This window comes from Eucyclogobius newberryi, unplaced genomic scaffold (assembly GCF_026437365.1).
Source record: "Eucyclogobius newberryi isolate DKJ021-1_F unplaced genomic scaffold, fEucNew1.0.hap1 SCAF_3, whole genome shotgun sequence".
Lineage (NCBI taxonomy): Eukaryota > Metazoa > Chordata > Actinopteri > Gobiiformes > Gobiidae > Eucyclogobius > Eucyclogobius newberryi.
The window spans coordinates 24,978,305-24,988,796 of NW_027315945.1; the positions used below are offsets into that span (position 1 = coordinate 24,978,305).

Sequence of the window (10,492 nt, forward strand, 5' to 3'; positions counted from 1 at the left end):
ACACACTGACAACAACGTAATTTAGGTCATCTCGGACAAACACAGCCACACCTCCGCCTCTACCCTGCTCCCTATCATTCCTAACACACACATACCCTTGTATCCCAAAACCCCACCTAGGTCGTAACCAAGTCTCCTGCACGCACATAACGTGAGGCTTGTTCAACAAGGTAGAGACAAAATGCTTAAATTCCTGGCCATTAGCACGAAGACTACGCGCATTCCATTGCAAGACAACCACCGCCATTATGAGCCCCCGGAACCTGACGGCGCATCGGGAGCCCCCCCACTCCCACTGCCAGAATGGGGCAGGGCGCCCTCCCGCAGCGCATCCTCTATCTCCGTCCACTCGGGGCCCCCAGCTCCAAAGTACTTCCCTGCAGCCTTAGCGATGATCTTAGTCTTTTCGGATCTCTTCTTGGTTTGCCCAGTACAGTTAATCACTTCCACTATAAAGAGGAAGAAATCTTTCCTCTTCACAACCAGTACATCCTCCGCACCCACAGGGCCTCTGCCCGTGGAAGCCACACTCACAGGCATCCCAGTGGGGACCTCCCCCTGGCCGCGGGCAACGCTGCCCCCTCCCCTGTCGCCTAGGACACCAGCAGCACTGGCAGCCCCCACTGCATCCACCGTCACCTGACTACCAGACACCTTCTTGACCGCATCCGCGTAGGATAGGCCTTGAGAGGCTCTAACTTTTTGCACCTCAGCAGCCCTCTTGCTGAACACGCATCCCCCGTAGGCAGAGCTATGCTCTCCCCCACAGTTACAGCACTTGAGTTTTGCTCCGTCGTCACACTTCCCATACTCGTGGTCTCCTGCACATTTACCACACTTCTGCTTCCCTCTACAGACCGCTGCAATATGCCCAAAGCGCTGGCACTTGAAGCAACGCAGGGGCGGCAGAACATATGGGCGTACGCCATAGCGCATGTACCCAACGCACACCACACGAGGCAGGATCCCACCTTCAAATCTAATCATTATCGACAGGCTGTCACACCTTACCCCATCCCGGGTCATCTTCAACCGCCTAGCATCCACCACCTTAGCTCCAGTCAAATTCTCCTTTATGTCATCCACAGATGTCGTCATAGGGACGCCTACTATAACTCCCCTGACCGTGCCTCTTACAGCATCAGACACAAGAATGTCCTTCCCCCCCAGACACTTAGCTTCAATCGCCTTCCTTTGCTGAGCCACGTCCTTGCACACGACCAGCAGCGAGCCATCCCTAAGGACACTCGCATGCTTGACCACTCCCACAGCTACAGTCAGGCTCCTTGTCAACGCCATCGGATCCCACCCCTTAAAGGACGCATTATCCTGCGCGAGCTTTATGAACACCTTACACTCTGAACTCACATCCCCGACATCTGCAACCCCCCCGCCCTGCTCCTCACTGAGAGAGCCCTCCATAGACGAGCAAGAAGACGCCCTACGCTGCACAGGATCAGTGGCTCCAGGGGAGTCCTCCCCGCTGTTCATATCGTCACCGACCAGGTCACGCTTCCTCTTCTTCTTCCCCGTCATACGGACCGAGGCGTTCCTCTATGTTGCCGTAATATCCAAACTGTTGTCGTTGTTGTTTTTTATGGCAGTTGTTGTGATGGAAGAAGGACTTCTAAAGGATAAAACGACAAAGATGTCCCATGACCTCATGGGCTTTGTAAAACAACAAAGACGTCCCATGATCTCATGGGCTTTGTACTTCCAAAGCACCGAACGTCAAAGAGGGCGAGGAAGGTGAAGAAGAGTCTCCCTGGAATAAAGCCGGTTGGTCTCTGACACAACAACTATTCTAGTCACAAAAACACATCATGACCTCATGGGCTTTGTAACGCCAAAGCGATGGGAGGAGTACTTTTACGGACTACGACAGAGTCTGAGGACTACGAAACGTCTGAGGAATAAAGTCTGGCGGTAATGCAACACTCGGATGCCAACCGCCATAAAACAACAACAACAACAACAACAACAACAACATATCATGACCTCATGGGCTTTGTAACACCAAAGCAATGGAAGGAGTACTTTTACGGACTACGACAGTCTGAGGACTACGAAAAGTCTGAGGAATGAAGTCTGGCGGTAATGCAACAATTGGATGCCAACCGCCATAAAACAACAACAACAACAACAACAACAACTACGGGCCCCTCTTGACGCTGTTTCACGAGTGACTAGACTAAACATTTCCTATGTTTGGAGTAAACGAGTTGCAACTGAGATCTGGACATAATTTGGGAGACAGAAAGGTGAGACATGCTTTTTTTCTCGTACATGTATATGATTTTTGTTTTCTAATCCGAAATCAAATAACCAAAGCTAATGTTTCTGTCCTGCAACAATTGGACTGTGACACGTCATAAGGCGCTGGTACAGCTGGCAGCCCGGTGTAAACGCTCTCTCTTCTTTCTCACACTTATTGTGCTTTATCTCCTATATTTTGTAAATATAGTTAGTATATTTTTTCTATTTTACTGTACGATAGGGACACGCGCTGGAATAGTTTTTTAATTCAACTGTTTTTGACTTTTTTCGGCTGGATTTGAGCGTTTTTCGTTGCGTTCGTTGTGTTGTTGTGACGTGAGCTAGCTCCGAGCGAGCCCACCAGCCCCCCCCCCCGCGCCCTCCGGCCGCGCTAAAGTACGGCGTGTCGTCGGTACACGTTTATATACACGTTTATATGAAAGAGGAACTTCACGAACGATCAGGACACGCACTGGAATCGCTTTAAATTAACGTGTTTTGACTTTATTCGGCTGGATTGAGTGTTTTCGTCGTGTCGTTGCGATGTGTTTTGGCTCTGAGTCCCCCGGCTCCGGCCCCGCCGGGCCCCGCCCCCCCGGCTCCGGCCCCGCCCCCCGGCTCCGGCCCCGCCCCCCGGCTCCGGCCCCGCCCCCCGGCCGGCGCCGTACCGCGTTTACACAAAGGAAGAACTCATGAAACTGCGGAGAACAGTCGTCTTACCCGGAGATCGTCACGTTATCCCGTCGCAATACTGACCTAACCTAATACTGATGTGCAATTCTGTCATATGTGCAATTGCTGTTGGAATTCATGTGCAATTCATGTGCAATTACTGTGAAATTCATGTGCAATCTATGTGCTGTCGTGACACATATTCATGTGCAATTACTGTCGGGATCACATGCAATGGTATTTATTTATTTATTTATTTGTCTATGGGAGTTTTTATTTATTTATAGGAGATCTTCTACTGAAAGTGTTTTTCAAACTTCCTATAAGTGATCTGTTCTTCTGGATCTACCTGCGTTGCACCAATGAAATTTCCCCATGTGGGACAATAAAGGAATATCTTATCTTATCTTATCTTACAATTGTGTGGTTATTTGGTTACGCAATGCTTGGTTTTAGTTTTATGTCGCTTTCTTGAGACATGTTCTTGCCATGGTTTCTTATTCTTATTATTGTTTTGCATGGTAATTTTGCCAGAATGGAATGGATCTGCCATAATTCTTGCCATAATTTTGCCACAACTCTGGCATTTTTGACCCCCTGAACATTGATGAATGTCACACATGGGACATAGACGGGATCGGCTCGGCCCGAACTCCAATAAAATGGAGGTTGCGAGAACGCTCGTCGCAACAGTGGCGACCAATTCAAAAAAGAAAAAACATGAAACGCTTAATCTTTGGCCTAGGCAACTGAGGCTTGGGACAGTGATAGAGCTACCTTTGACCTCTGACCTTTGACGAGTAAAACACACCTGGCAGCATCGCTCTATGATAAACAAGAGGTCAGCCATGTTGAATCAAAGTGGCACTGCCACGCTTGACTTTTTTCTTTCAAAATCGTACTTGTCCTAGGTTTTTTGTCCGATCAAGCTCAAAACAACACCTTTTGCATCTAAAGACATTGAAATTTAATAAATATTCAAAAGAATGTTGATATTCTTTACGGTCTCCGCGTAACACGCCCTCAAAAAAGGCTTAATTTTCATTTTTTTCAAGGACAAGTCACGCCTATTGGAAATGATCTACGGAGCTCATATTTCACTCACTAATGCGTTTTTATGGTCCGATTGGAAATAAATACCCATGTAACAAATTTACTCTATAGCCCCCCCTACCCATTGTGTGAAAAACTCAACATTGTCTGATCTGTTTGAAACTCATGATTTATATTCTCCGCGAGACGCCATGAAAAAAAGTGCATTGCAGATATTGTGTATTTTCACAATTGGCCAGCAGAGGCGCAATTAATGCCTTCACTTCCTCTTCCGCTTTTATTTTGATGGGACATTTCCTCTCGTGCCGCGTTAGAATTATTATTCTTTAGGCTTTATTCTTTTTTTTTACTTTATTCTTTTTTTGACTTTATTCTTTCTGCCACAACTCGGGTATTTTTGACCTCCTGAACATCAATGAAAGGTCACGGGTCACCGGGGCTCTCTCTCTTTCTTCCTGCTCATGTCTGCGTTCAGCACAATCTTGCAATTTGTCAGGACAAACTACTATTTGAATCGCAAACTACGCAATCATCAATGGTGAATTACTGAGCTTCGTTTGATATGCCGCAAAACGCAGCAGAAAACATGGGCGCAGGAAGGCGGTGGCGCTTCCCGCGGTGGCCATCATTGCCGCTGCCGCGGCTTTAATTGTTTATTAGTGTTGTTTGTTTATAATGTTTTGTGATTTATGTTTTAAAAGTCACTGTAGATCACACACACAATTACTGAATAAGTACTGTATAATATTTCAAGTTCTATAAACTTGCAATTCTATACTGTGGAACATTCCTTCCTGGCAAAGCAATAAGACCTCCATGGAGACTAAGCAGGTGGCTACATAGTGCGCCTTTAATTGATTGATCACACAATGTTTTTGTGACACATTTTTTATTGTAATCACTATAAAAATGTGTTTAAAGGGAAACTAATTCAAATCCATTAAAAACGTATTTCCATGGAGAGAAGAAGGTGACTCCTGAACATTTATTAAATATTAGAATAAAATAAAAGAAAGATGGTTATTAGGGCTGGGAATCACAGGGTCCCTCAAGATTTGATGTGATACACGGCTCACGATACGATAATATCACGATTTTGTGATACATGCGATAATCGATATATTGCTCATGATATTCTATGATATATCTCTATTTTTAAAGAACCCAATACATTTCAACAATATTTTCCTCTGTTAAACCATGACCTGCACAAACTCAAAATGAAATACACCCATATTAATCATCAAAACGGTCAAAAAGTTTCCTTTCTTTAAACAAGCAATAATATTGTAGTGCAGTCACAAAACAATTCGGGTAATTATACAGAAAATCGTCATAAGGCGCTGGTACAGCTGGCAGCCCGGTGTAAACGCTCTCTCTTCTTTCTCACACTTATTGTGCTTTATCTCCTATATTTTGTAAATATAGTTAGTATATTTTTTCTATTTTACTGTACGATAGGGACACGCGCTGGAATAGTTTTTTAATTCAACTGTTTTTGACTTTTTTCGGCTGGATTTGAGCGTTTTTCGTTGCGTTCGTTGTGTTGTTGTGACGTGAGCTAGCTCCGAGCGAGCCCACCAGCCCCTCCCCCGCGCCCTCCGGCCGTGCTAAAGTACGGCGTGTCGTCGGTACACGTTTATGTACACGTTTATATGAAAGAGGAACTTCACGAACGATCGGGACACGCACTGGAATCACTTTAAATTAACTTGTTTTGACTTTATTCGGCTGGATTGAGTGTTTTCGTCGTGTCGTTGCGATGTGTCGTGGCTCTGAGTCCCCCGGCTCCGGCCCCGCCGGGCCCCGCCCCCCGGCTCCGGCCCCGCCCCCCGGCCGGCGCCGTACCGCGTTTCCACAAAGGAGGAACTCATGAAACTGCGGAGAACAGTCGTCTTACCCGGAGATCGTCACGTTATCCCGTCGCAATACTGACCTAACCTAATACTGATGTGCAATTCTGTCGTATGTGCAATTGCTGTTGGAATTCATGTGCAATTCATGTGCAATTACTGTGAAATTCATGTGCAATTCATGTGCTGTCGTGACACATATTCATGTGCAATTACTGTCGTGATCACATGACATGGTATTTATGTATTTATTTGTCTATGGGAGTTTTTGTTTATTTATAGGAGATCTTCTACTGAAAGTGTTTTTCAGACTTCCTATAAGTGATCTGTTCTTCTGTATCTACCTCTGTATCTACCTGCGTTGCACCAATGAAATTTCCCCATGTGGGACAATAAAGGAATATCTTATCTTATCTTATGATTCATGGCGATATCGATGCAGCAGCCCACGATATCGATACTGTATCACTAAATTTTAGTATCAAGATATATATCAATATTTTGATATTTTGGCACACCCCTAATGGTTATGGTCCAGGCAAAACAATAACATTTCCATGAGACAAGCAGATTAAAACCCTCCACAAAAAGTTACATTGTGCACCTTTAATTGCACAGCTCTAAGATGTGCTAAGATCACAAATGTACTGCTTTGAAGTGGAAGTGACTGATGCCATTGCTGTTACCTGAATAGCAAGTACAATGTCTACAAAACACCAATTTGTAAATCACTTTCACACTAACATTACAATAAGTGTGCTCTGCAGCTCCCCTGCGGTGCCTGAGGGGTTAAAGATTATCTGACTGAAGAAAAATGAAAATTGTTATTATCTTTCCTACTGTGTCCTGATGCCATTAGTTATAGGCGCCTGTGTGTATGTGGGCATATGTATATGAATTATAAAACACATTACAATAAACACCATACAAGACCAGCAGCTTCTGTGAATTTGATTGTATTTGCAATTAATCTGCATCGGAGAATTCATTACCGAGCAAAATTCCCCACAAATACTACAAAAGATCTTTGCTTGCATACTTATGTATACTGTGCAATCTGCCCAGTACAGTCACGATGTTTGTACCTGTAGGATAAAAGCAATGCACATAAGGAAAGTGCCGATGCCTGAAGAGGAAGCATCTATTAAAGGAGATGTAAAATCTATATCTTTGTATTTAAGACCAGGGGCGTAATAGGAACAAGAGGTCATTTTAGTGCTAATGATTTCTTTTTTTTCTTTTTTTTTTAACAGTATTTTGCCAATGTTTGAACTGGATCCAAATGTATAAGTGAGGAAGGGAACTTGTGCCAGGAATAAAAATCTTTAGCAAAGTCAAAGTTGTAGGGACTCACCTCAGGGTTTAGTTTGTGCTCTTTGGGGGAGAAGAGTCTGGATGTGGGACAAGATGGGAAGCGCAATGAAAATCCATCAAAACGTAGCTCTGAAACAAACTGAAATACAAAAAAATATGGTGTTAGATAAAACAATTGAGACATTAAACAGTTTTTTTTTATGTTTACATTTGTGAGATATTTTACATATTACTGAAACTTTTTAATATGGTTTCACAGCATCTGCCCTGGGGTTGCAATCACTACCAACTGTGTGGGTTATTTTCTACAATGTGTGACTCTATAATTGAGAAATTGTAGGTGTAACTTTTAGATTTTTTTTTTAGTTTAATTAAGCTCCTAATAAATATGCAGGTAAAAATCAAGAAAGTAGTCATATTCGGAAAGACAACACCCTCATCTGCACTGGGGATGAATTAGAGCCACGCTTTGCAATAGAGGCCAATGACAGCGAGTCGGGACAGTTCCCATGACCCCTCAGTGACCTCCAGTGAATTCACCATGGCCATTCAGCAGCAAGATGACTCGCAATAACCCGCTGAGGTAAAAATTACTTCATTTTAAAAGAACACAGTTGAAAACATACCCTTTTGACTTTGTGTGCACTGAAAATGTATTTATTCATAAAAACTCTAAAAAGGTACAACGCTTAAGCCTTAAGAAAACATTGTGTTCACATTGTGTTTGAGTCGTTGCATACAAAAAAACCCTCTTCATAATAAAAACAAAAAAGGGCAGAATGTTTTGTCTATGAATAACAGGACAGAACTACCTCCAAACCAGCAAACATAAATAATACTGATATAATACTCAATCTAACGTCTTCAAAAACCATCACAAAGCATGTTGATTTTCAAATGCTGGCAGGTCTGTGCTGAAAAGTACAACAGATTTAACCAGAAATCTGACCTTTTTCCCTCATTTTAAGTGGCTTTTTTCTATCCAAAGCGCAATGTTACAAAAACACATTATGCTGTTTGTACCAATTATATTTTCAAATATCTACTCATGTTGTAATATTCTTTCCGAGTGAGTTATACAAAAACATAAGATTAAGAAGGCTCACAATACACCACTTTTCATCAACATACCTTTTTCTCTCTAATAACCAGTCCTCCTCTCCACATTTCTCTGTGGTCGACACAGCTGTCCAAAGCGGCAGGTTCCACCAGATCAGCACTCAGATAAGAGGCTACTTTCTGCCACCTGTAACAAGCAAACCATAAAAGGTTTTACGAGGTTATTTCTGAGGTTTAATTAATTTTAAAAGCAAAGATTAAAATACTTCCGTTAAGGCATACAAACATATAAACCAGTTGAACTGCATTAACATTTCTTGTGTTTGATAGATCAGCTGCACAAATGTAATGCAAGAACTCCCCCTAGTGGTTTGAAGGGGACTCACAGTATTGCAAAAGTATTTACTGCGTTTTAATACTATAAATAAAAAAGAGAATTATGTATAAAAGTGTGTTGTAGCAAATACTCACAAACTGAAGTGTTGCGTCGCCACGGTGATTTGCGCGTTGTGCCAGCAGCTCATGTGTTTGAGAGCTCCCAGCAGAGGCAGCAGCGTTTTAGGAGCAGGAGGAGCAGCATAGCTCAACATTAGCACATCCAGCAGGGCTTTACCTTTACAAAAGAAAACACATTTTTAAACTTAATGAATGACATGAATTTTTATGTAAAATATGACTTTGTATTTTTGAATATTAGTTCAAAAGTAGGCCCGCTGCATTTTGTGAAGGTGTGACTCTACCTGGAGGCGGGAGTTTGTCTGATAATGAATGTAATCCTTCAGCAGCTTCATCTAAAAGCCTGTTCAAAAAAAGTGCGGCTGTTAATTTTCATTGCGCGTTACTATACCTAATTAATGAACGGGATAAAAGGGCTTAGACTCACTCTGTCAGTGTTGCCTCATCATACTTGGAATCCATCGCCTCCTGATCACTCAAACAGCCGAGGCACAGGTCCATGGTGGTGGGCGTCTCTGTCTTCTGACGACAGGCACCGAGCTCTTCCCATTCAGAGCTACAGAACTACACAATCATTGACAATATATTTTAAACATGTAAACAGTTTTTGCATTGCTTATGTGCTTATCATTTATGCACTACAACAATATTCCCTTAATGCTGTTTTTGATTCAAATATGGATACAATGTCAATGTATTAATGTCACTTATTGTCTCCCCTGACCAAAAGAGTATAGATTACAGATGAAATACATCTATGTTCTATGACAATACAACAAGAATAAAACATAATTTGTATTATCTTTTCTCCTTTCAGCTTGTTAACAGGACCACCACAGTGTCCTGTTAATGTGAGCTTTATTACGAAATGACACCCTTACTAACCTGTGTAACTCCTTGACACGCCTGTACAGCAAAGAACCATTTCTGAGTTGAAGGGTTTCCACTGAGGGAACATGCTAAACAGAGAAAAAATACACATGCAAATTAGTTTTATACAGTAATGCAATTTATATAGATAATGCATATAAATATTGCCAACCTGGAACTGAGGGCCTTTCTTTCAGTGATGCACGAGTTGAAAAATTCACAAAGTTGTCATATAGTCGTTGTAGGGCTGCAAGACCTAAATCAAAATAACACTGTAAACAAACCCTTGATTTATGGCCACATATTGAAAATAAAAATGCATTGCAATGAAATTTCCCCATGTGGGACAATAAAGGAATATCTTATTCCAAATCCCTCTGGTTGTGTTGTTATTGCGGTAGCCAGTTAGCCGGAGGTAGCTCAGTTGTAATATGCACAGAAACTTACTGTCCTGCAGGTTTTGGTCACTTTGGCAGAAAGATACGACCAAAACGTAACGGTCCATCTCGCGTTTTCATAAGGAAGGACAACAGCTGTACTTAAACGTTCAAAAAGTTAAAAACAACCAACTTTTCGTGCACTGTCAAATTTCCCACCGACTCTTCTTCATCTCGGAGCTCAAGACTGCGCCGCACATCACCGCCCCCTGCTGTTCAAAGACGTATAATACATCTGTTCAGGGGTGGATGAAGTATTTGTTACTTCATTTTAACCTACATAGATCATGTTGAAAATATTGTGTGAATACTGTGTAATAAGTGCACATTGGTCACGTGGGAGAATAAAAAACAGTGCTACTTAAGTAAAAGGAGAAAAAGATTTACTCAATTATTAAAGTAACCCTTATGCTTAGGACATCTTGGAATTTTACAATATTTATTTGTCCACATCTGATAAAAGGGAAAGGCTTAGGCTGCTTAATATGTTGTACTTAAAAATAAAACTATAACCCATTTATT

The 10,492-nt window shown here is 42.3% G+C and overlaps 1 protein-coding gene across 2 annotated transcripts in view; it reads right to left on the bottom strand.

Moving 5' to 3' along the window:
* mtbp (MDM2 binding protein) overlaps positions 1–10,166 on the bottom strand; it is a 28,272-nt gene extending 18,106 nt beyond the window's left edge. For both annotated transcript variants that reach the window (XM_072461002.1, XM_072461001.1), the window contains exons 1-8: positions 9,981–10,166; positions 9,706–9,789; positions 9,549–9,622; positions 9,091–9,227; positions 8,948–9,006; positions 8,679–8,820; positions 8,280–8,394; positions 7,189–7,287 (exon numbers count right to left, since the gene is read on the bottom strand). In XM_072461002.1, the coding sequence (XP_072317103.1) occupies positions 7,189–7,287; positions 8,280–8,394; positions 8,679–8,820; positions 8,948–9,006; positions 9,091–9,227; positions 9,549–9,622; positions 9,706–9,789; positions 9,981–10,038 (768 nt within the window). In that variant the 5' untranslated portion in view covers positions 10,039–10,166. The remainder of the gene's footprint in view (positions 1–7,188; positions 7,288–8,279; positions 8,395–8,678; positions 8,821–8,947; positions 9,007–9,090; positions 9,228–9,548; positions 9,623–9,705; positions 9,790–9,980) is intronic.
* Between the last annotated feature and the right edge of the window lie 326 nt (positions 10,167–10,492).